We start from the raw sequence: 23,144 nt of genomic DNA on the forward strand, positions 1-23,144 counted from the left end.
GATGACTGTAACAGGCAGCGCTCTCTCTCTTTTGATATACTATCAGCTGGGTTTATCAGACTATCAACACAACCTCCCCACTCCAGGACTCGTCCCTTCTGGCCAGCTCTCCCTGCAGAGCGGGCAGGGGCTGCGTGGGAGCTGAGCTCACCTCTTATTTCAGGGAATCTTAACAGCAGGTTTTAAGCTACTTATTTACTTTTTTGGGCTGCGCAGGAAGTCTGAGCTAAAAAAAATAAACACAGAAGTATAATTACTCTGGCACGCCTTCATTAAAAAAAGGGACTCTTTCTTGTCAGAGCCAGGAAGAGGATCTGATCCCTGGAGATCATCGCCACAAACGTGCGTAACTGAAACCTGCAGCCATGCTGAAACAGATATTATCGGACATGTATATCGATCCTGACCTGCTGGCAGAACTCAGCGAGGAGCAGAAGCAGATCCTCTTCTTCAAGATGAGGCAGGAACAGATCAGACGGTGGGAGGAAAGAGAAGCTGCTGTGGACAAGGCTTCAGCAAAGAAGCCACTGCCGAGAAAAGGTAAGTCTCTGCCTGCCGGCTGCTTCCTCCTCTGGCACAGATCTGGCCAAGTCAACCGCTCCCTAGAAATAGGAGTTAATGTGTCCTTAGAGTAATTTCTTCTCCCAGGGACATATCATATTCGTATTTCCAAACCGTAACTAAACCCACCTGCAGTGGGGTAGTTTTGGCCAGGCACACAATGGTTTCACTCCCTGGCCCAGACACTCTGTCCTTGACCAAATTGCTCAACTCCCCTAGCTGGGAAGACAGGGCTTACTTGCCCCCAGGAGATGCATCTCATTAAATTTCCCACTAAATGGGGCCTCTGAATCTGTCTATGAAATAACAATGGACTTGAACGTCTGTCCTGGGGCATCAGAGCTGCAGGGGGGGTCCCGTTGTGCCTTTAGTCCTGAAGTCCCCTTGCCAGGATTACACAGCATGCCAGCTGCTAGGAAGACAGCAGTCTTCTCCCAGCTCTCCCCCACGTGCTCTGTTTGCAGGTAGTTCACCCTCACACAGTTTGGGGAGGGCAGCAGCAAGGAATTAAAGCAAGAAAGGAAGCAGTGGTGAGTCTTCTCCCTTGGCCCCAGACTCAGAAATGCCTCTTTCACTGACCTGCCTTCAGTACCGTGAAAGAAAATGGAGCTGCACGCTGCGTCCTAGCTGAGCTTTCCCCACGTACATCTGCTTTTGGAGTGGCTTTGCCATCAGCAGCAGCCAGGAGGGCACAGCAGGCAGGACACAGGCCCTGCACGGAGCCACCGAGCAAACAGCGTTTGCCAAAGAGCTGCTTCTTTTCCAGCCAACAGGAAGTCGGTGACATGGAAGCTTGGTGCTGACAACGATGTCTGGGTCTGGGTGATGGGCGAGCATCCTTCAGATAAATCGTATGCGGCCATCTGTGAAGAGATCCAGGCACAAAGGGCAAAGCGGTTAGCGAGAGAGCAAGGCAAGGAGGGCAGGTAAGCACCCTTCAGCTAGAGGACTCGTTGGGCTGACACAGAGGAGAAGGCATTTCTAAGGGACCCAGAGGCTGGAGTCTTCTCTGTGGGGGCTGTGGTTACCACTGTCACACTGGACTTTCAGGCAAAAGGCACAGGCAAAGGTTGGCTTTCTGCGAGTACGCACAATGCTGGCAGAGACCAACTCTAGCCTGGGGCTTGCCCCGGCTCATCGAGCCTCCCATGATATGGCTCCTTCGCGGTACCCTCTGCAGACCACAGGAAATGCTAACTCTGTTATTGCAGCAGGTGATGAGTTTGGATTGCACTGATTCACCGACGGGTGCCCGTGTGCAGCAGGATGACAGTTACTCACCACGAGTCATTAATTTAATTATTCCACCTACCTGATTTGGAGATATGATAGCTGCCCGCACGCACGTCACTTCATCGCAGCACTGCTCTGCTCATGTGCAGCTTCCTCGCAACATGCTCAGAGAGCAGAAAGTGACTCCCTCGGGTTCCTAAGTCCTCTCTCTCTTGCATTTCAGAGAGACTGACTCTTCTGTAACACAGTCTCTACATCAACAACCAGGAGTCCTGGGTGAGACACATCTTCATGGGAACAAAAAAAACACTGTGGAGGAAAAGAAGGAAGGTGGGAGAAAAATTGCTGCTGCCACAACAGGGAAAAGCCAGGAGCTCACAGAGGTAGTTTTCCCCCTTTTCTCCACAACTATCAGAAACATGTGCTTTGAGATCTAGGAAGTGCAGCAAATCCTGGTTGCTGTAAATAGAAATTTGAGGAAAAAAAGCCAGCTAACTGTTAAGGCTTTTCTTCTGTAGTCAGAGAAGAAGCCATGCTGTTACATCCTTCCTTAGGACTCAGGAGGTTTGAGTGCTATTCTCAGCTGGGATAGATCTGCTCTGTACCGACAGATAAGTTATTCTGGATTCCTTTGCTTCCATTCTCAGTGGGTAAAACAAGGGTCACAGTACTTTCCCTCCTGCTCTGTGGCTGTTTTGGACTGGGGCAAGACCGGCGAGGCTATCCCAGGATCTGTACATGGAAGGCCACAGCCCTCAGAAAAATCATCTACTTGTATAAAAGAACAGATGAAGATAATTTTAGCAGCATCCTCTGACATGCATATTTTAGGTTCTTCTTTTTCTTTTTGGTCTCCTAAAATAGTTAGAAAATAGCTTATGACCTTGACAGCATAGGACAACTCCAAACTCAGTAACTACAGTGTCTGCTTTGCTGTGGTGTTTCATGTTACAGAACTATTTTTCTCCAGCAATAAATACATTTCTACTTTAAAAAAAAAAAGCCATTTGCAGAGAACTGAGAAAAAGATGAGTTATATTAACTACCCATGCAACCAAAGTTGAACAGAAGGAATAGAACACCCTGCCAATTTAATGGGAGAAGTCTAGTCTCATTCAGCAGAGTTTTCATTCAGCCTTTTGCTGCTAACTTGTATGAGTGTATATTCTTTTATTATACAGCCACTCTGTATTTCAGTATAAAAAGCATGATAACTGAAGGTTGGGTTTTGGCAAAGCGCCTCTCCCACTGCTACGAAAATACTGAAGGGAATTTGGAGTGGCTGTATCCTTTATCAAAAGCCTCTGAGTCACATGGGGTTTTTCTTAGCACTGTTTGCTGAAGTTGAGCAACTATGTGGGAGATTTTTTTTTCTTTTCAAAGGAAGCTATTAGTCACAGCTAACAAAAAAAAAAAGCAAAAAACCCTCCAAACCAAAAATCCCATCCCATCGCCACCAAAAAAAATCTAAACTCCTTTCAAAGTCTTGCACATGGAAATAGAAGGGGTTATTTTTTACTTTTGCTTTCTGTCATTTCTGGGGCTTTTGCTATTAGAAGGAGGGATCCAGACCAAAGATCCCTGTGCATTTTCCAGGCCTGGAGAGTGGCTTTTTCTCACCTCTCTTGTTGAAGTGCTTTCTCTGAGATCTAGTTCCCATTTAACCTGACGGTTCTGGGCATGGTGCTTTGTCTGCTGCAGGGGACAGGGGGCTGATCTAAGAAAACAAGCTGCTTCACACACGTTTGAAGTTCCTATCAAGGAAAGGGAAATTGGAAAGCCATGTTCATATTAAATATTAGCCAAGTAGGTGATGGAGATAAAACAAAGCGTGTCCTTCGTAAGCAGCGTAGTACAGTTAATTCATTACTTACTGTGCCATGGGAAGCAGTCTGGGTCCAATGGGGAGGTGGGTGGGTGTTTGCTCAAAGACAAGTCTAACTGTTCATCTTCAAAGTCAGGTCTCAGCTAGTGACTGTTTCCAGGGTAGCTAGGCTGGTTTGGAGGGAAGAGCAAACATGAGATATGCAACTAGTTGGGTCAGTTTGACGAGCAGAGGTTTGTAGCACCCCAGCCACAGCAGCAAACAAGCACAGGCAGGTAAAGCTGTGGATGGCAGGTTCTGCTAGGGTTTGCTTTAGAGGGAGGGAGGGAATGGATTGCTCCCTGGGAGTGCTTGGGAGCATCACTTAGCAAATCTAGGTGTGCCTATGACAATCCTGACACCCCTGAGTTCTCCTTCTGTGGCATATTAGGCCTAATATGATGAAAAAAAACAATGTTTGTCAAAGAAAGCTGGCAAAATTTGTTAACATAAATGTCACATCACTGCTTCTGCATTAAACACCTATTGCTCCAAAAAAGAGCAATGGTCCTAACACCGCATTTATTTCTCACCGTTCTTTTCCTCTGCCCAGAGGGAAACCAGAGATGTTCATCAGATGCTGGCAGACTGCCACGTGAGGACGCGTGGCTTCCAACAGGTAAGTGGCAACCTAGAATGCTCCTAACACATTGAGTGGGGCCCAGACTTTATCCTAGAGTCCCGGGCAGCCTCAGAGCCTCATCTGACCCAAGAACGTCCTCACCTCTTGGACCAGGTTTATCCAGCGTTGCCATGCTCCTCATGTACAGTGTAACAATTTGGAGATGATACAAAGCAGGCCAGGCTGGCAGACTGGGGAGCAGCACAGGGAGATGCTCCTGATGATTTCTGATAGACTGTTTTCCCTTACTTCCTCTGTTGTCACCTGCAGTAAAGACAGAGGATCTGTATGTCGTTGAAATCAGAGGGATTCACAATAAAGAATGGAGTTCACAGTATTTCAAGGCTAGCTAAAAAGCAGGGTTAAAACTAGTCTGGGACAAAGCTGAACATACTGTTTCTTTCATAGATGAAGGAAGCACAGAGGAGAAATTCAGGAGAAGAGACCACAGCCCCCCAGGAGGCAACACCACACAGCCACCCCAGCTTGGAGAGCCAGAGGATGCTGCAGAAATCAGATGAGAATGAGCCTGAATGGCAGGAATCCTGTAAGATCTTAGCATGACCTTTTACTATGGGTCTTGAGAAATCCTAGGGCTCTGTGGGGTCATCTCAATCCTTCTCCTGCCTCGCTGGAACTGAATAATTGGTCAGTGGGTGGAGAGTACTGCCAAGAAATACAGCGCTGCATTATCAGAAATATTTCTGAGTCTACACAGCATTGAGCTGGGCAGGGAAATGGAAAATTTTTCCTACAGATACCATATTAAAACAAGCAACAAATAGGAACCACATGAGTATAGCCAGGATAATTAATTTTAAACTAGAAGCTGGCCTTTCATAGGACTTTGCAGTAACCATTGCTCTTGAGGACAAGGATAATGGGTGACAGGGACTAACTAAAAAGGGCTTCCCAGTCATCCAAGCATGATCCCACCTAAGCAGAGCCCTGCTGCACTGTCTCATGTAATGAACCCCAATGACAGGAAGGAAAATGGCAAACAGTATGAGACTTGCAGTAGCATCCATCACTGCTGCCAAATACTTCCTGAAGGAGAACCTGATGCGTTTTTTTTCCCAGTTCCTCCCCTGCTGCTCAGTAGATGGCAATGCTGTACTACCAATTGTTTCCACTTCAGGCCAGGAGTTTTATTTTTCTTACTGGTAAAAAAAAAATTCTGAAGTTGATTACAAAAGCAAGGAAAGACCTAGTCTAACTCAGACCGACCAGAGAGCTGGTTACTCCTACAGACTCCAGGATGAGCTGGACCTAGACAATCAAGGCAGTTTTACAGCAAAAAACATACCCAGCCAAGTTCTCCACTTTCCATAACAGTTTCAGCAAGACTCCCTCCCACCCTCAAAAAATTATCAGCACTTTCAAATCCTTCAAAGGATTGATTTGGGGTCATTTCAGTAGCTTTTATTCCATATGCCCTTCTCCTCTGCTGGCTCACGTGAAAGGCACTACAGAAATCTATGTCTGAACCAGGAGTCAGCATCCAAAACAAAACCAAGTAGTCTCTAAGTACAAAGGGACCTGGTGCCCCAGAAAAAACCCAGATTTTTAATCTCTTGAAGGAATAAAAACTGGACCCTGTTAAGTAGCAGGTGCCCAAAAGTGATGGGAGATAGGTGGCAAATGGTCTCACAATTGAGTGCATCTTTCACCTCGTAAAATGAGTTATTCTTCCACTTCATCAAGCAGGAAGATGGCCAAAGGGCAGCAAGCTTAAAACTTGCCTGCTTGTTCACTCCTGTAGGACTCCTTTTTTGTTCCAGTGCAGAAATCCAAGGCAGCAGATGAGAGGAGACGCTCCCTTGCACGGCAAGCCAGGGATGACTACAGGAGGCTTTCACTGCAGGGTATCCACAGAGGGAAGCAGGCAGATATTTCCAAGGGTGCCACAGCAGGAGATCGGCGACCACTCCAATATCCGCCTCTCCCCCCCAAGCCAAAACTTCTACCTCCTGCGATGGCAAATGGGAGAGTGATTAGGTAAGGAAACCCTTGTGCACTGTGGAGGGGAGAAGGGATGAGATTCTTCTGCTCTAGCATAGGATGGTTGAGATGGGAATAGCTAACCTTCCTTCTCAGGTTGAGGAGACACCCTGCAGGGAAAAATACAGAGCCTAGGCTATATTCCAGCCTAGGGTGTGGTGAGGCTTATTTGTTCACCCCTGGAGGGTAACAGGTTTATTTAGTAGAGCGTCCTAAGCCTAGAGTGCATACATCCTCTATGCTACATGTCCACCGAAAACCACCTAATATTGCTGACAGTTGCACTAGCGTAAGCCGCCTGTTCAGGGCTGTTCTTAACATCCTGAACAAAAGGTAAGTTTGCGAAGGACTCAAAAGCTGTTGTTTGAACTTGAGGCACAAACCACGCTCTTTTCTAGCAGGAAAGAGGGAATCCAGAGGACAATCTCCAATTCTACCGAAGAAAGCATCATCAAGTGGTTCAAAGAGGAGCAATTCCCTCTCCGAGCCGGCTATCAGAAAACCACAGACACAATAGCGCCTTGGTTCCATGGTGAGTCCTGAGTGTTTTTGCCCCAACCCAACTCTTGAAGGAGTTGTTTCTGCTAACATGGCTGCTGCCACAGGCTGGGCCCAGGAACTTTTCGAAGGTGGCTAGGTTTTTCATTTTAAATATCTATGAATGTAGTTTAAATTCCTTTAGCATTATGACAAAGGGCAAGCTAAAGTCTTAGAACAGAGGCCAGATCTTCAAAATACCCTGTACCACTGTGCCACCCCTGCCTCCCTGTACTGGATGCATGGTCACCTTGGTAACTGTTTGGATCAGGGTGAGAGAGATTTGGGCACACCTCATCCCGTTCATCCTTGGCCCCAGCATGCCTCCATACATGCTCATCATCCATCATCCTTCCGTCCCATTTCTAATGGGTCATCGTGATCCCATCCATCTCCCTTGCTTTAGAAACCCCTTCAATCCGAGACTGCAACAACAAAAGTGTTATCCTCTTGTAACTGGGCTTTCAATGCGTGCATCACTTTCTGACAGGATCTATGATCACTGTCTGCACAGCCCTGCTATACAGGGAATCAACATACAACAAACACTGCAATGCCGTTCTCTCTCACAACACAGAAGCTGTCCTTTTGAGCCCTGCACATTTATCGTTCATAATCAGCCTAGTCTGGAACAGTTAACGTAAAGCATAGTTAGCACATGGCCATGGTCTGTTACTAGCAATGGCAGTACTGTTCTTCCTGGGGTACTGGGCAAGAAAACAATGCAAGGGATCGAAGTGCCATGGACCGGTTTTAGAACGATGAAGCTGATTTCTTGTGAGAACTGTTCCATCCAGTCCTGCACAAATGCTTTTCTCCCTTCAGTTTTATGTTTTGGTCTTGAACAGGTATCCTAACCTCTAAGAAAGCAGAGGAGTTTCTGAATAAAACAGTACCAGGGAGTTTTCTGGTCCGGGTCAGTGAGAAAATCAAAGGCTACGTGCTCTCCTATCGGTCTGTGGAAGGATGTAAACACTTCCTCATTGATGCCTCCAGTGATTCCTACAGCTTCCTTGGAGTGGACCAGCTACAACATTCAACGCTGGCTGACCTTGTAGACTACCACAAGGTGAACATCTAGCAATGCATTCATTAACTGTTTGTTTAATTGCCTCAGGGCACTTCAAAATAAGAAAGAATAGATTCAGTTGTTTTAAAGTAGGTAACTAGACCCATTTTAGCTGCCATTGGGTATCCTGCGTGCTGCTCCAGAAGGGTATCCCAGCCTGATGGGTACATCTTAGGTGACCTAACACATCTCAAACATCTTAGACCTGACTCACTCTCCCTCAAGTGCACAGAACACCTCGCGCACAGGGCTCAAGGTACTTACACGCTCTTTAGTAGAAATGCTGATAAGGTGAGAGGTGACAGCATACTTGCGCAGACTCCTTTTTTTTGGATTCTCCCCATGGTTGTGGGGTCCCGGCCAGTTGGGTAAGCAGAAAATCCTGCTTGCCTCCAGCTCCAGCGTAAAAGAGAACAAGGTATCTTTATTATCTCAAAGCAGGCAAGGTGTGATACTGAGCAAAGATAAAAAATAGAAGGGAAGGAAGAAGGTTGGCAGGTTCTTGCAACAATAACAACAGTATTTACCAGCACTGACTGCAGTTACCTGGGCTCCAAGGAGGGCCAGATGGATTTTCATTCCTTTATTGTAAGATCTGCCCAGGGACAGGACAATCATTTTGCCTAAAGGTTCATTTAAAATCCGTGTTTCTTTTAAATAAGTGCCTAGCCTAATACAGACATGGCTAAACAAAATTGGACATGAGGAAAATATCTATGTTCATTTGCTATATGGAGCATTACCTGGGCTACCTGAACTTGCTTCTTCCATGGGTTTCACAGTTCAGGCTGAAATTGTTGAAAGCAGGAGCTATACAGCTATTGGTACCAGAGCCAGGGGATTTAAAGCCTGGCTGTGCATATCTATATTAAAGATAGAGCCATGCCCACAGTCTGCAAAGAATCCTTCAGAACCCCTGCACTACAGCAGGGTGAACCCGTTCAGCTGAAGTGCTTTAGTGGGTTCTGCTTATCACTCACCGGGTGACTATGAAAGAAGACAAGTTCCCACCATGCATGTGCTGCTAGGGTGGAGAACGAGATGAGAAGCAGAGACTGTACTATCAGGGAATTCCCTTGTTAGAACAGGGCTTGCCTGAACAGAGGGCATGTGCTCACTCCAGGATCCACCCTTGTCCCTTCCACAAACGCAGCCAGGAGCATGGTCCACAACCACACCGTCCTGCTTACCTGCATGCTGCACAGTTCTGGTTCCAGCACTTTCTAGGCAGGGCAGCATTGCACTCCATAGAAGCTGCGGTTGCCTACAAGACGAGCGCAGCTTTTTCCGAGAACTGCCAGAGTCGCATCACTGGGCTACTGCACAGAGCACAGACATTGTTTTATGAAGACAGAGGTCAGCCATGTGGCTCCTTCCCTGAGTTCCCCGGGGCACTGAGCTGTATCACACAGCGGGATGAGCAAGTCCACACCATAACAGAGGCAGGGAGATTGCTGTCCATGGCATGATGTTGTGATAGGTAGGGTCTATTTGAAAGGTGGTGTTTAATCATAACCTGTATCAACAGGATGAACCCATCACTTCCTTGGGGAAGGAGCTGTTGCTTTACCCATGTGGCCAACTGGACCAAGAACCAGATTACATCTCTCTCTTTGAGTGAACCTCCCGGTCTCGCTGTGCAGCCCCATGCTTGTATTCACAAAGACTGAACTTTGAACTAGAGCTGCTGATGCTTACCTGAAACAGTTGCCATAAGTGCCTCTACTTTCTTTCACAGCAAAGCAGTGGGAGGATAAGTACTGTTGTGGGCTTGTCATATCAACTGAGTTAAAGGATGCATCAGCCCAGCAAGCTGCAAAGCACCTGGATGTATCCTGCACAACGGAGTGAATGAGGTGATGAAGCAATAAGTTCAACAGGGAGATACTGCCACGTATTTTCAGTGGGTTTTTGCAGATTTCTTGGGGGACTTCTGTATTCGAGCTGCCTTTTGTTCTTGAATGAAAGGTTGTGTGCCATCTGGGAAATAGATTAGTATCTACAGTTGAATGAGATCATACCTTCCTGAAGGCACAAAACAACTTGGAGAGGTGAATTGGTCTTGATATAGTAATTTGCATAATGTGAAGCTTAATCCTGTATAATGCTGTGCCCTTGGAATCAAGGATGTTCAAGCCAAACATCCAAGCAAACCCTCGGTGCCTTTCAGTGAAAGGTGTTCTCTATGAAGAGGGATTTTCATGAAAAGTGCATTTTTTTTTAACTCCTTTAGCCTCTGAATATGGAACCTCAGTCTTTTAACCTGCACTGACTTTTCTGCACAGAGAGAGATTAACCTTTTGAAAGGGAAAGGAGAAGGGATACAAGAATTTGTATGAAAGACTACCACATGCACAGAGCCTAAAAATGTGTAAGAAGCAGCGCCTATATCAGTATTAGTACAGTTTACAGAACAGTGTTTGTCAGTAAAGAATGCTATTTTCCAAAATGGAGCTATTTTTTGCAGGTTGTGTCCAGATTACTGAGATGCCTCTGGTGTAAACTTCAACATAGAACTTGTTCTTTCAACGTAATGTTCTCTCTTCATATCTGTTACACTGCTCTTTAAATACATAATTCAGAATATTGGGGGAGAAGCTGGACAGAATCACATAACAAATTAATCCTCACCCAGATTCCCTCATGTTGTTGCATGTGACAAACTGTACAGCTGAGGGTTGTGGTGCGAATCTGCTAACACCATTTTTTAGAGACGCAATCCTCAAATAGTGAACAAGAGTCAATCTTGTTTCAGTTGTTTACCTGTTCCCTTCATTCTGTTGGATCAGGGCTACTCTGCTTAACTTGAGGAAGCAGTCAAAACCTTCAGTCTTATATTGATCTGCATTTTGCAGAATACAGATTAAAAGAAATTGTTGTAATCATCTGGTCTTAAAATTTACAACTATGCTGATAGGTGGTTTCATACAAGGAAAGAGGGGATAACTGCACTCCAGTTACAGCAGGTTTAACTTTCTAGAGATAAAGCCTTAACGTAAAGTGGGATTCTGAAAGTAACAACACTCTGGCAGGGCAAATGACTTAAGGAGCTTCTTGAGCACTATATCACATGTATCAAAGAGATATTTTCAACATAATCTGCAGCAATCACGAAAGGGGGTGCTAGATTATTCGTAGGGGAAAAAAATCCCTCCTTCTCTCTTCATGAACTCTTTCTTTTCAACAATATGGCCAAAGTGAAAGGTCATTCACAGATCCTAGAGAAAAGTTAGCATCTGTTCTCATGAGAAGAACATGCCATAGCTGTTGTCCTGCTGGAGACAAATCACAAAGTGTTTGTATACCTGTCGGCTGGTAAAGACAGGAGACAGTCTCCTTTAAAAAGGCAGTTTGAGAGGCAGGGTGTTAACTTGCAGAAATAAGGTGCAGGCTGATCTCGCGTGGATGCAACAGGACTGCAGGACAGCAGGACATAATAAATTTTAGCTCTAAGATCTATACTGGAACTCCTCAGTGTTTGACCTGCTGACCGGTAGCTTCACATACATTTATATTATAAGTACTTTTTTGCAAATTTTGGCTCAGTAGAGCCCAGGGAAAGCCACTATCAGTGTTCACATCTATCCCACATGTTTGAGAATCATGCCTCAGTTTTTTAACGACTCCCAGCTTCACTTGTCTGCTGTGAGGGAAGAAAACTGAAGTTTTATACCTACACATTTAGATTACTGCACTGACTGCAAAGGCAGCATCCTTGCCAGAACAGATGCCCTCAAGACTGGCTCTTCTATTGCTCTGAAATCTAGTTACCCTGAAAGTTTGTGGAGCAAGGATGACTAGCAGTTGTCGGGAATCAAGGGTGCTAGCTTGTCTTGGGGAGCTTCTCTGTAGAATCTTTCTTTTTTCAAGGGATGCTGTGCGAGGATTACAAAAGTAGTCACATTTGAAAATTGCTTGCTGGAGAGATCAAGACAGCTGGAGGGATATGGCGATTTGTTTTGCCCCATGCCTCTATGCCTTTAGCCAGAGCATGCAACAGTTGTCAAAAATTAAAGCAAGGAGTCCCTATATGGCCTCCCCATCTACACAGGGTAATCTCCATTCCCTTCCCAGCTAAGATCCAGTCAGTTGCCATTCTGAGAAAGATCACAAGCTGTTTCTGGGACAAGGAAGGTAGAGAGCTGCCTGGCAAAACTACAGTTCTGTTGGCTGCTCTTTTTGGATTTCATCTTTTTCTAACTGGTCTGGAAGACTTGTTACAGCTCCACTTGGCTCACAGAAACGTAGGTAACAGCAGCTTCCCCTTCTCATGTTGTTCTTCACCTCTCCTATCAGTGCAGTCTCCACCTCTTAAAGAGCCCTGCCAGACTTCTGCTGTGATTAGATTCTCCTACACATCACTGAGGTGGCCAATGACTGCGGGCTGGCTCTCTCCATCATTGATTCAATCTTGCCTCTTGCCAAACTGGCTTCTGCAGCCAAGGAACAGGAACTGCATAGACTATTATTCCTGGCAGGAGGAACAGCATCTCTGTGGAAAAGGACGCGCAAGAGAATCACAAAAGTGTTCTTTAAAAACATAACTTGTGAAACTCTGACAGGGGCTGGATGACATGCTTGCTAAGGTACCCAAAGTAACGAAGTGTTGAATTTACAGGTGCCCAGTGCTTAGAACTAGAGACTAATATAGGTTTGAAGGGACCTCTGGAGATCATCTGGTTTAGCCCTGCTCTACAGGTGTGGCCAACCTCAAAGTTACATTAAGTTGCTGAGGGTTAGGGAATGAAAAAACATCATGGAAATAGTTAAGGCTAGGCTTGAGGCAGGTTATGATTATGAAACTTTCGTAATATACATCACCCAGTTTCAAACTCAGGTTAAGTGGGACTGTAGGAACAACCATCACCTTGGAGTAGCTCAGTTACCGTAGCTCTCATATGCATTCAACAAGCCATGCCTGTCTCCTCCTACCGCATAATATTTGTAAAGTTACTCCATCAAAACAAAGCCCTTTATAAACAATTTATGATGTATTCTGGGAACAAAAAAGTTCTTTGGAAGACCTACTTGAGTTATTGATGAAGTTTTTATGGTAAGTGATGTATTTGGGGGCTGGTTTTTTTAAGCATACAGAGTTTCCATTCTTTTTGTACTTTTGCAGTGTTTTTGGATATTTGGTGATTTGCAAGGGAAGTGCAATGCAGATCATTTGCATCCAACAAAAGACAGACACATGTAAACATGTGTCAAGGGAAAAGGTAGTTACAGTAGCATGTTCTCTGCAGATTCTGCATGCAATGCTTTCCAAAGAGGTTCATAAGCACTCTTCCTGCCGCACGGTGGCATGACAATTAGCATTTTATTCATTGTTCAGTGCTGTCTTGCATATTTCTTCCCCCAGCTTTTACAAGCCAAAAACCAAATTAGAATCTGGTTTCAGACTGCCTTGAATTAATCTGAAGCTATAAAACAAAGAGACCGCTCGGAGAAACAGCATTTAGGTAAGCAAATGGGATTTCCAAGCCCATACAGTTTTTGTTGGCTAGTGTATATTAAAATGATAAACAGCAGCCAGCATTAAAAGAAAATGCTTTATAAGAGCAGTAAGTCGTGCTTTCAACAGTTTTAGGCAATTGAAAAAAATTTATTAAGAAGGAGACTAATTTTTAGGATGCACCTATAATTATCATAAGAGAATTTGCAGGGTCCAGTATCCGTCACAAAAATTTATTTTGTTAATTACAAAAAGCTTGCTATGCCCTGGGCAAGATTCTATATTTGGTTTAGAAGGAATACTTTGGTATAAAGTCAGAAAATGTTCGTCAATTTTGGCATATGACATTCAGAGTTTAAAGCCTCCTGCTAAATCAGTATTGCAACTTGATATGTATTTCCTTTTCTTCAGCATGGTATAGCTTCTGTCTTCCAGCACCCAGGTTGTGTAGAAAAATCACTTCACTTATCTGAACCCAGTTCCCATCCACAGGAAACACTGATCTGCAGAGCATTTTCCAAGTGTACTATTTCCTAGTAAGGCTAGAAGTAGAAAACCTGAAGTATGACAAAATAATTCCCAAGCGAAACAACTTCATTTAAAAATAAATCTTGAGATACTTACAGTATTCTAAAGCAGAAATACACCATCTGATTCATGTGATACAGATACAGATATGGCTCATTGCTTTTGGTTCACTGTCCACAGAAGAGAACAATTTTTGAAAACAATTCCAGCATTTTTGAAACATCACACTTGACCAGTAGGGCTTTCTCTTTCTGAATTTTAGAAAGCACTTTCTGAGATGCCTCTTGTCTCTGAATGAACCAGGAATACCCTGTTAGTGCACTACTGCTGTCGCCCCGCCCCAGCCCCTTAAGGGAAAAAGATTTTTGGTCACTCCGGCTTAACCATCGTTAACAATCAGATGTCCTTCTCAGAGAAGGAGCTCTGTACTTATTCACAAATAGCCCTTTTTAAATATGTGAGGTTAGATGTAGAAAATAACTCATTATGGCCCACCAAAGGGTCAATCCTTTAAATAACTGCACACATCTTACAAACATCTCAAAGGAAGAGCACATCCATTTGTTATTGTGAATACCACACTGGCATTTATGTAATGTTCATTGTCTCCGTGACCTTGAATCTCATCAAGTGTTTAAGTCTCTCCCAGAAGCAAGTGCTGAACAGTCAGGCTAATGGAGTACTTAAAAGTCGTATTAAGAAAAAAAAACAGAAGAAGGGAGGACAAGCACTTTCCCTCATCTTCTTTTGCTGCCATCCTGCTGGAATCTCCATCCTCTTTCAGTCTCATCCCATCTTTTCTTATTAGCAACTCTTTTCCAAAACACCCTATAGTCCAATTCAGAGGCTTTTGCCTTCCTTTCTGGCTTCATGTCTTCTTACTGCTCAGTTTCTGTCTGTGCAGGTGTGTCTCAATCTCTTGCTTGAAAACAAGCATCCCAAGCTGGCCGTGAGAAGCCTCATTCATGGCCTTGGACTGCATGCACATTTTGTACTGCTCTGGGGTCAGCTCGTCCAGACATTGCTTTTCGTGCCACAGATGGAAGAGACCCCTGACAGGCGTTCGGATCACGATGAGGTTGCTGTGAAGGTATTTGCGATACAGATGTACATCTTCACCACCCCAGCCTTTAATGTCCAGATCAAAGCCACCTGACACAAACAAAATCCAAAATAAAACTAAAAATATATACTAGCAAACTCGATGCTATTAATTGCACTACAGCTGTTCTCTGGCTCCAGTCAGCCCTTTAAAACAGCCATACTTTCTGCCAACATCAAAGCGTCCAAATTTCTTAGCTTCAAATCTTTCACTATCAGACAAAATTGCTTTATTTGTACTAAGCAGCGCTTAGATTCTGGTAGCCTCTATGGCATCTAGGAATAGTCTGAACATCTAACCAGAGCACTGCTGCAAATTAGAGGCATAGACACACTGGTCGAGGAAAGGGAAGCTGATCACAAGTTTCTATATTTCAGTAAAAAAGGCAGAAGTATTGGAGTGTATTTTTCTTACCTATGTTGATAAAATCAGATCTGTACTGGCAAGTCATCCCAAAACCAAAGTCTCTCCAAAATCCAGTTTCTTTTTTAATAATCTGCATGGAGGGAAAGGAATGTTTATACGGGAACAGAAATGCTTTCAGTGTGAGCAGCAGACAAGTCCCTGAATGTGGTCAGAAATGGGAGCAGCTGCCCTTTTATTCTTCCCCACATAAATCCATGGCCGATCCTGAACCAGTTTTTGTAGATACTCGTTGCATATTTCTGCCCCCAAAAAACCAGCCGTGTCATTAGCTATCATGGATAAACCCCCTGATCTGGAATGATCAGGTTTCGCTCCACCTGCTGTGGTAGACCAAGTGAAGCAATATCCCATCACTCTCTGGAGTTTGCTTCTTCACAGGCAAAACATTCTCCAAAATCGTTAGTTTCTGCAGGATACAAATCCAACGTAAGAAACATACTGGTCAACCAGGGAAGCCAGACTCTGCTGTAGAGCAGATGGTGGTATCTGGATTGTGGACCACAAGAGCTCTGGAAGAAAACAGTGGTTCTAATCTGATCGCACAACTGACAGATTTTTTATTACCTTAATTTTGACACAAATTAGGAAAGTGGTAAGAATAGTTTTCCATTACAGAACTGCTAAGTCCAGCTAAAATCGAAGTCCAGAAATGTTAGGTGGTAGATATATATCCCATAAAAGCCTTTGTAATAATGAATGTGCAGTCTACATTACTGAGATGAACCATGAAAAATTATGTATTACAGGTAGAAAATCAGAGCAGTGAGAAACCATGGCTATCATTTTCAGAAGCAGATATCCAAGTATAGATCCCTAAGGCCATAATTCATGTGTGTGAGTGATTTAACCCAATCTGGTGAGACATCCAAGAGTTTCAAGGAACTGGGACAGGTATTTAAAACCTCTGAGCATGTCAGCAGTACTTCACAGTCTTGAAGGTCTGGTTACAAACCTACCCCTTAGCAGCTATTTTTGAAAATTTTGGCTTCACTTGCGACAAAGTTACAGAAGATGAGGAGATAGAATTTCCATTTCTGGATTTACAAATCTCAGTGTTTCCTTTACCAAAAAATCCTCTTCCAAAATAGTCTCTCCTGATTTCTCGTTCATGCCTCCCCTTTTTGTTCATAACCCTTGTCACTTCAATGGCATTTTTTTATTTTACTGCTCGCGTTGCTAACTCTTTCTTTTTTCATTTCTCCTTTCCTTGAAAAAGCCAAGCCACTGCAGAAGCCAATTAAAAGGAAACAAGATTGTACCTGTCAGGTCTGCACTGTAACAAGAAATTTCCATAATGATGCACTTACAGCAAGCTACTCGTATGCATTAGCATTATTATTCCCCATTAGTGCAAGTGTCTGCTGCACAAATCAAATTCTTTCAAAGATTTCTGAAGGCTTTTTTTTCTCAGCAGCCTGAGTACCAGGACAGAGAGCTAACACTGTCTTGTTTTAATGGCACAGATCTGTCCTCATGCCTGAGAACTAATGTGGGCTGAAAATATAAAAATCTACATAAAAATGAGATTGGCAGTACTTCTGTAAATCAAGAAGCTTTTCTGACATAAGCATCACATTTTACGATTCAAATATTAGCTATAAATATTTGCACAACCCTGACAACGTATTTTGTGGAATTTATGCTAGCTTGAGAGCTAAACTCTATTTCATTTCCTAAGCACAGTGTTTACAAGCCTGAGGATCCCTGACAGGCTCTTATCAGAGAGAGAAGAGCTAACGTGAATCCTGTGGTATTATCAGAACAAGTTTCCTCTGAGAAAAAAAACAGTGGAAAAGATTTTCCAGACTCTTCAGTAAAAGACTTTCTGGCTACCTGTTGGATAACACAGGGAGCAGTAGCCAAAAAAAAATTTTAAAATATTTTGGGTGGACTTTTCAAACTGTCGTTCTTCATTTTTCTAGAGGGATTGCACGAGGTGGGGGTAGTGATGACAGAAGACTGGACTCAGACCCCTAGTGATCTTCTTCAGTTGTGACTGTTGCTGGGCTCACAACACCCCTAATTCTTACCTACCAAGAACAACAATAGAAGCTGGGGTGCTCTGGAGAGAGTGTCCAGCCTGGGACAGGATGAGCCCTGATAGGTGCAGTGCCTGGCAGTAAGAGGGGCAGCTGTGGCAGGCTGGGACCTGACCCAGAGAAACTGAATGAAGCTGCATAGCTGGCTTATGCTTCAATTTAAACATTCAGCCACTTACCAGCACTAGTGAGACTGTGACCCACTGACTCTGGAGAGAAGCAAGAGTGGAGGGTGTACATAAAGGGAAAGCCACCACTTCTATCACCCCTTTAGCTTCAAGACAATGCAATGCCTGACCACAAGAGAATGGAGAATAGCATCTGCAGCAGTGCCAAGCAATGGCTCTGCCACTAGCATTCATGTGAATCTCTTGTCTGTGTGCTCTGCTTCTTCCTCACAACAGCTTCCTCCTCGTCAAGGAGATTCACCTAGGTTTAACTACATGTTTTAATCGTATGCCTTGTGGCAATGTTTTTAAAAATAATGCTTTGTTCTCACACCAAAGATAAGCAGGTGAGATGGAAATCAGTGGAGTTATGCTGTGTTATATCAGTGCCAGATTAAATCCAGAAGGGACAGCTCCAAGCATGTCATTTGACTCAGACAACATGGTACACTTCAGGAACACACTGTCTGCTTGCAGGCACTTTAATCGTGAACTGTGGGATGGGAAAAGCCACTGTTAGGTATTAAAGTAAGTGGGCGAATAACTGTGACAGCCCCTGGAATACTGTTTTCACTGACTCATCTAAGGATATCTATGCTTTTTACAAATGTCAGCTCTTCAAGATGCAAGCAAATAAACTATTCAGTGCAAGGAAGAAATGAGAGCAAGATCAGGGACTGTCACCCCAAGACAGCACACCATGGAGGAATTGTTCGCTAATTAGAAAATCCCTTGTGGCAGAGAAGCAGACACGGTTTAAATTCTTAGGTTCCATGTATAAAACATCAAACAAGGGTTAAAAAAAATGGTACCAAGATACTTCCCTGTGAAACTTAACTGCAGAACTCACAGTAAGGCGACTGCTGTACTTAATTTTGTCTGTGTGGTGGTCACTGTGCACAAGGAATAAGGAAATGCTACCCAAGAGCACATGCACCTTTAAAAAATGCTTTGTCCAAATAAAAGCAGGCATTCAGAGAAGCATGTACTTACCAGCTGCTGTTCTAAAGATGGGATGGAATCATGGTGGCCATAAATTATACTGGGGTTATACTGGCTGAAGAGAACAGGATAAAACACCTTCTTCCCTGGAAATGACAATGGGTTGTTGTTTTTTTTTTAAAGCTGTATAAACCATCCTTCTCTCTCTTACAAGAGGCTGTCCAGGCCAGACCAAATCCAGACAAAGTCACACAAGTTTTGGCCTAAGCCTATGTTCTTTGCATGAGAATGTGATTGTGAGGATATAATTAACAAAAAGATCCTGTTCCAGAAAGCACAGGTGCTGAAGGCAAGAAATTCAATCACAGTGGGCGCAGGAATGGTATAACCTTTCAAAAGCCAACCAGCAATGGAATTTTTATACACGTCTTAGTGAGTTCTCTAAGTTTCAAGAATGATTTACAGCAGCTTCATTACCAATTCAAAGGCAAGAATACTCTTACAAAATAGGTAAAAATCTGTTGAAAGACAATACACTTCATGAGTAGCAGTACCTGGCTGTGTGTTCAATCTACAGGAGTTCAGGAATTCAGCTGTGAAGTATATATCCACATCGCAAAAAAAGAGAACAACATTGTTTCCTTTCCAGAATCGAGCACCAACGTCTAATCCTTTGCCCCTGGAAAATTCTTCATTCAACTGGATGAAGGTGAAGTTCTTGAAGTTGGCTGACCTAGGAGAAGGAAAATATTCAGCAACTTACCCTGTCTTTCCAGCTCTTAATACAAGTGGGGGCAGGAACCCAATATGAAACAATTAACCTAGAAATCTGTAGTATCACAGTTCTGAGAGCAGTCTGAGGGAAGAGATGTCCTCTTTGAGTCTTGAGGAGATTTCCACTATGTCTACATTCAGAGCTTGACCTTTGTACTCCTACGCTAGCATTCCTGTCACAGACATTCTTTGGGCAGACCTAACAAAAATCCCAACAAGGCTTAGACGGACAAAAATATCTTTGGTAAGCAAATATAAAATACCTGTGGTCATATTACTGTATCTATACAAGGGTCTTCTTCCCACATGGAGATGATAACAAAAGGCTACACTGCCACATGATCTTGACAAACACAGCTATGCAAGCAAACACAATAGACCAGACCTGGCCAAAAGCATCAGTTCCTGTGTGCTCTACTGAAATTGTCTGCACCTACCTTTGGAAGTCAACTTTCAGTCCTACCAGTTAAAGCCATTTTCAAATGCACTAAAGAAGTTACCAGTGTGAAAAAAAAAGCTGCACTGAGGTAAATTGAGTAACAACTGCTTTGTGGTTCTAAAAACCAACATCACAAAACCATAGATTGGGGTCTGTCGGGGTAACACCGTTTTTATCTGATACAAGGGAAAGCAAGCCATTTTCTCCAATGCAGTTTAGAACTTTCTGGCACAACTATGAGTTTGGACAGCTATCTAGTCTCCAATTCATGGTACGATCGCTGTGTATGAACAGCACACATCAGATATTCAGGTACTTACTTGGAGGTATTTTCAAGTATTGATTTGACTTCATTCATTTGTTCTTTTCCAAAGTAAACTACAGTGAGGTGAATTCGCCCATCCTGCTGAAAAAAAATAGAGAACAGAGACAGATTTGTGACTTGTCCCAGAAGTTAGCTTTCAATAATCCACACCCACTGGGGAAGGCAGAGTAGGGTGAACCTTGGAAGGCATTCCGGAGGGCACGATTCACTGAGAGATCCTTGTCCTGACAAAGGGGCTCACTGCCTCTGTCAGATGGGACAGAAGACTATCTTTCAGGCAGATTAAGAAAAACTCTCTAAGCAGTGTTTGTTATATTAATAGGAGGGCACTATTAAAACAGGCCATCCAGCCCCAGGAAGAATGATCAGGCAGGCAAGAACTCCAGCACTCATGAGAATATGAGAAGGGGGATTTTAAGAAGCTATATGTACCCTACCTCTTAACCTTGATTTTTTGTAACAGATATTCCAGAGTCCAGATCTTTGGCATTTTGTTAAGAAATATTTACTAAAATCTAAGTATCAACCAGAGATCAAGCCAGTAGCCTAAGGGTAGGACCAATCTGAACTAATGCTAGACCTCATACCTCACTTGCACAAAGTTTAGCCAGCAAGAGTTCATCTATAATCAGCAGACAGATCAACATGACCAGAGGGCGATTTCTCCCATCCTAAAACAAGCATCTATCAGACGGCTAATTTAGACAAGGAGCCTATTTTTAGATGGCTGTAATTAGGCAAAACAAATCCCATTGTAAGAGTCAGTATCTGTTGCTAACACAGTCTTTTCTGGGCAGCTATTTAAAGCTACATCTCAATTAAATTCTCCCTCCAAACATAATCTCTGTGCTGAAAAATAGAAGAAGTTTAAAAGTAACTATCCTGAAAGTTCAAATACATTTCCTTCTTGCCTCTTACTGCCTTAATCTTTTCTCTAATAGGGCCTGGTAAAGTGTCTGAGAGCACTAATTCCTTTTTTCCTTAGAAATGTTCCTTTGCAACTAATGGCATGAAATTCTCACGTTGCCATAGTCGCGTGTACCCCAAAAAAACAGATTGAGACACATAAGCCGGCTACATACAAATCAGAAACCCTGATGACTGGAATATAATTGCTTTTACTGCTAATCACAATGCATTAAGCAGCCAAATACCTTTCAGTCTCTATAATCTCCAAAATTACTTCTTAGTGGCACAATGAAATGTTATATAAAAGTAGCATGATTTTTGCCTAGTGAGGCCTTGATAACTCCTGAAATTGCATCTTGCTTTCCAAGTAAGAAAAAGCACAGGCAGCACTGGAATGGAAACCCACCTGAAATTCTGCATGAATTGCCGAAATTTGCTGGCTCTCTTGGCCAATGGCACAATGACATTAATAAGTGTGTCAGCCATATTGACATTTTCATTTTTTACTTTCATTACAGGACCGAATGGCCGGAATAAAACAATCTTCTTGAACTGATGTTTTGTGTCTCCTTTGAAAGTCAGCTCATACAATGTGCCTTTGTCTTTCTCTGTGCGGTAGATCCCTGCGTGAAAACAAAAGAGAGGAGATTTTGGATTAAAGCTGGGCTCCTGGGGGAAAAAAAAGGATGCGATCTTCGTGTGTTACACCTAAGCTGAAAAGGCAGCAGAGGCATGATATATTTACTTTTAAATCAGTATGCAATCCACCACGGTTTGGAGGAGGCTGTCACTCTGGCAGGGACACAGCCCTGGGCTGCAGGAGCTATTTGGTATTCTCACAGGCACATTCCTAGGCTTGGCTGAGTTACAAACCCCTGAAGGTTACCAATTGCTCACACTCAGTATAACCCAGCAGACATACTCTCCTTATTTTTCAGACTGCTCCAACTGCACACTGCAGGCATGCATGGTAATGGTGATGCAGAGAGACTGCGAAAGGCAGCCTGCCTCTCTGCAATATGTGGCCAGCTCTCACAAAAGCAACTTCCTGATGAGCACATTCATTTCCTCCTTTCTGGGAGGTTCTCTGGGAAGTCCCCTAATAAAACTATGCAACCAGGCCCCAGCAGCCATCAACTTCACCCACTACCAATCAGGACAAAACTCTGCTGTTACTCAACTCTCAAGAGACTTTTATTTTCTTTGTGGCAATGATGCCCACTCCTGGGCAAGTAATGGTCTGCAAGGATGACACTATGGAATTTGTCAGAGGCTAGACCCATGACACAATCCTTGAGACTGCATTAGACAGTCTCCAAGGATATTTAATTCATACAAGCTTGTACTTATTGCTGGTATGGAATGAACTTTCAACATACTTTTATAGTTCATAGAAGTATAGTTCACTATACTTTTGGTCCCATGCTGAGGGCTAGCATGAACTATAAAAGTATTGGTCATGCCCCACTGAAACACTATTCCGATACCTTAAATGAGATAAAGTTGACAAAAAGGCTATAGATTTTACCCACTCTAAATGACACTTTAGTCCCTACAGTGCATACTGAAATAAAGTTTCTTCAGAGATGTATCTGTTAGATTTAAGAAGGAATAATTAAATGCTAATTCTAACTACTTGTTAAGCCACTGTAAATATCCTAAAACTTCATCAGTAGGAGAGTATAATTGCATTGCCTTCCATCTCTTGCAGAAACTCAGGAGACAAGCAAAACATGTCTGGAAGAAAACTCCTCCGCTTGACTTGTTTCTTCTTTTTTTATCTCCCCATCTGGTTATGAAGAACAGCTTGACCAAAATAATGCTTTTTTTTTTTAATCTTAGTCATTCCCTGATGTGTAACATTGCTGTGCAGCCAACCCATAGACTGTCAGCTCTGTCTGTATTTCTTTTGAAGGTCTGGGTCAAAAGTTTCTTTGAACAGCAAAGTGACATAAGCTCTTCATCTTGTATTGTAGCTTTTACATTCATTGGTATGTTCAGAACATCCAAAAGATTAACGAGGTGTGATTTTATCTGGCCAGAGTTCTGTGGACTGTCTTATATTCACTATCATCGTGTAAGTGTTTCATTCTTAATGAACACTTCAGTTGGTTAATACTATATGCAGATTTACTGATCTATTATTCACTT

General features: G+C 43.3%; 2 protein-coding genes across 2 annotated transcripts; one reads left to right on the top strand and one right to left on the bottom strand.

The window, feature by feature from the left end:
- Positions 1 to 318: 318 nt before the first annotated feature.
- On the top strand, positions 319 to 9,618 carry SH2D4A (SH2 domain containing 4A). Its single transcript, XM_009572586.1, has 9 exons — positions 319 to 540; positions 1,328 to 1,487; positions 2,018 to 2,177; positions 4,212 to 4,277; positions 4,689 to 4,827; positions 6,062 to 6,278; positions 6,683 to 6,813; positions 7,667 to 7,887; positions 9,416 to 9,618. The coding sequence occupies exons 1-9, from the start codon at positions 366 to 368 to the stop codon at positions 9,506 to 9,508; spliced, it is 1,362 nt and encodes a 453-aa protein (XP_009570881.1). The 5' UTR covers positions 319 to 365; the 3' UTR covers positions 9,509 to 9,618.
- A 5,111-nt stretch (positions 9,619 to 14,729) lies between these two features.
- Positions 14,730 to 21,662, bottom strand: CSGALNACT1 (chondroitin sulfate N-acetylgalactosaminyltransferase 1; the record flags this gene model as incomplete). Its single annotated transcript, XM_009572588.1, has 6 exons — positions 14,730 to 15,022; positions 15,387 to 15,468; positions 18,598 to 18,692; positions 19,101 to 19,279; positions 20,080 to 20,165; positions 21,384 to 21,662. Coding segments are annotated over 6 exons (1,005 nt in total), but the record flags the coding sequence as incomplete, so codon positions are not given.
- Positions 21,663 to 23,144: the final 1,482 nt, after the last annotated feature.

Source organism: Fulmarus glacialis, unplaced genomic scaffold, assembly GCF_000690835.1.
Source record: "Fulmarus glacialis isolate BGI_N327 unplaced genomic scaffold, ASM69083v1 scaffold25082, whole genome shotgun sequence".
In the NCBI taxonomy this organism is placed as follows: domain Eukaryota; kingdom Metazoa; phylum Chordata; class Aves; order Procellariiformes; family Procellariidae; genus Fulmarus; species Fulmarus glacialis.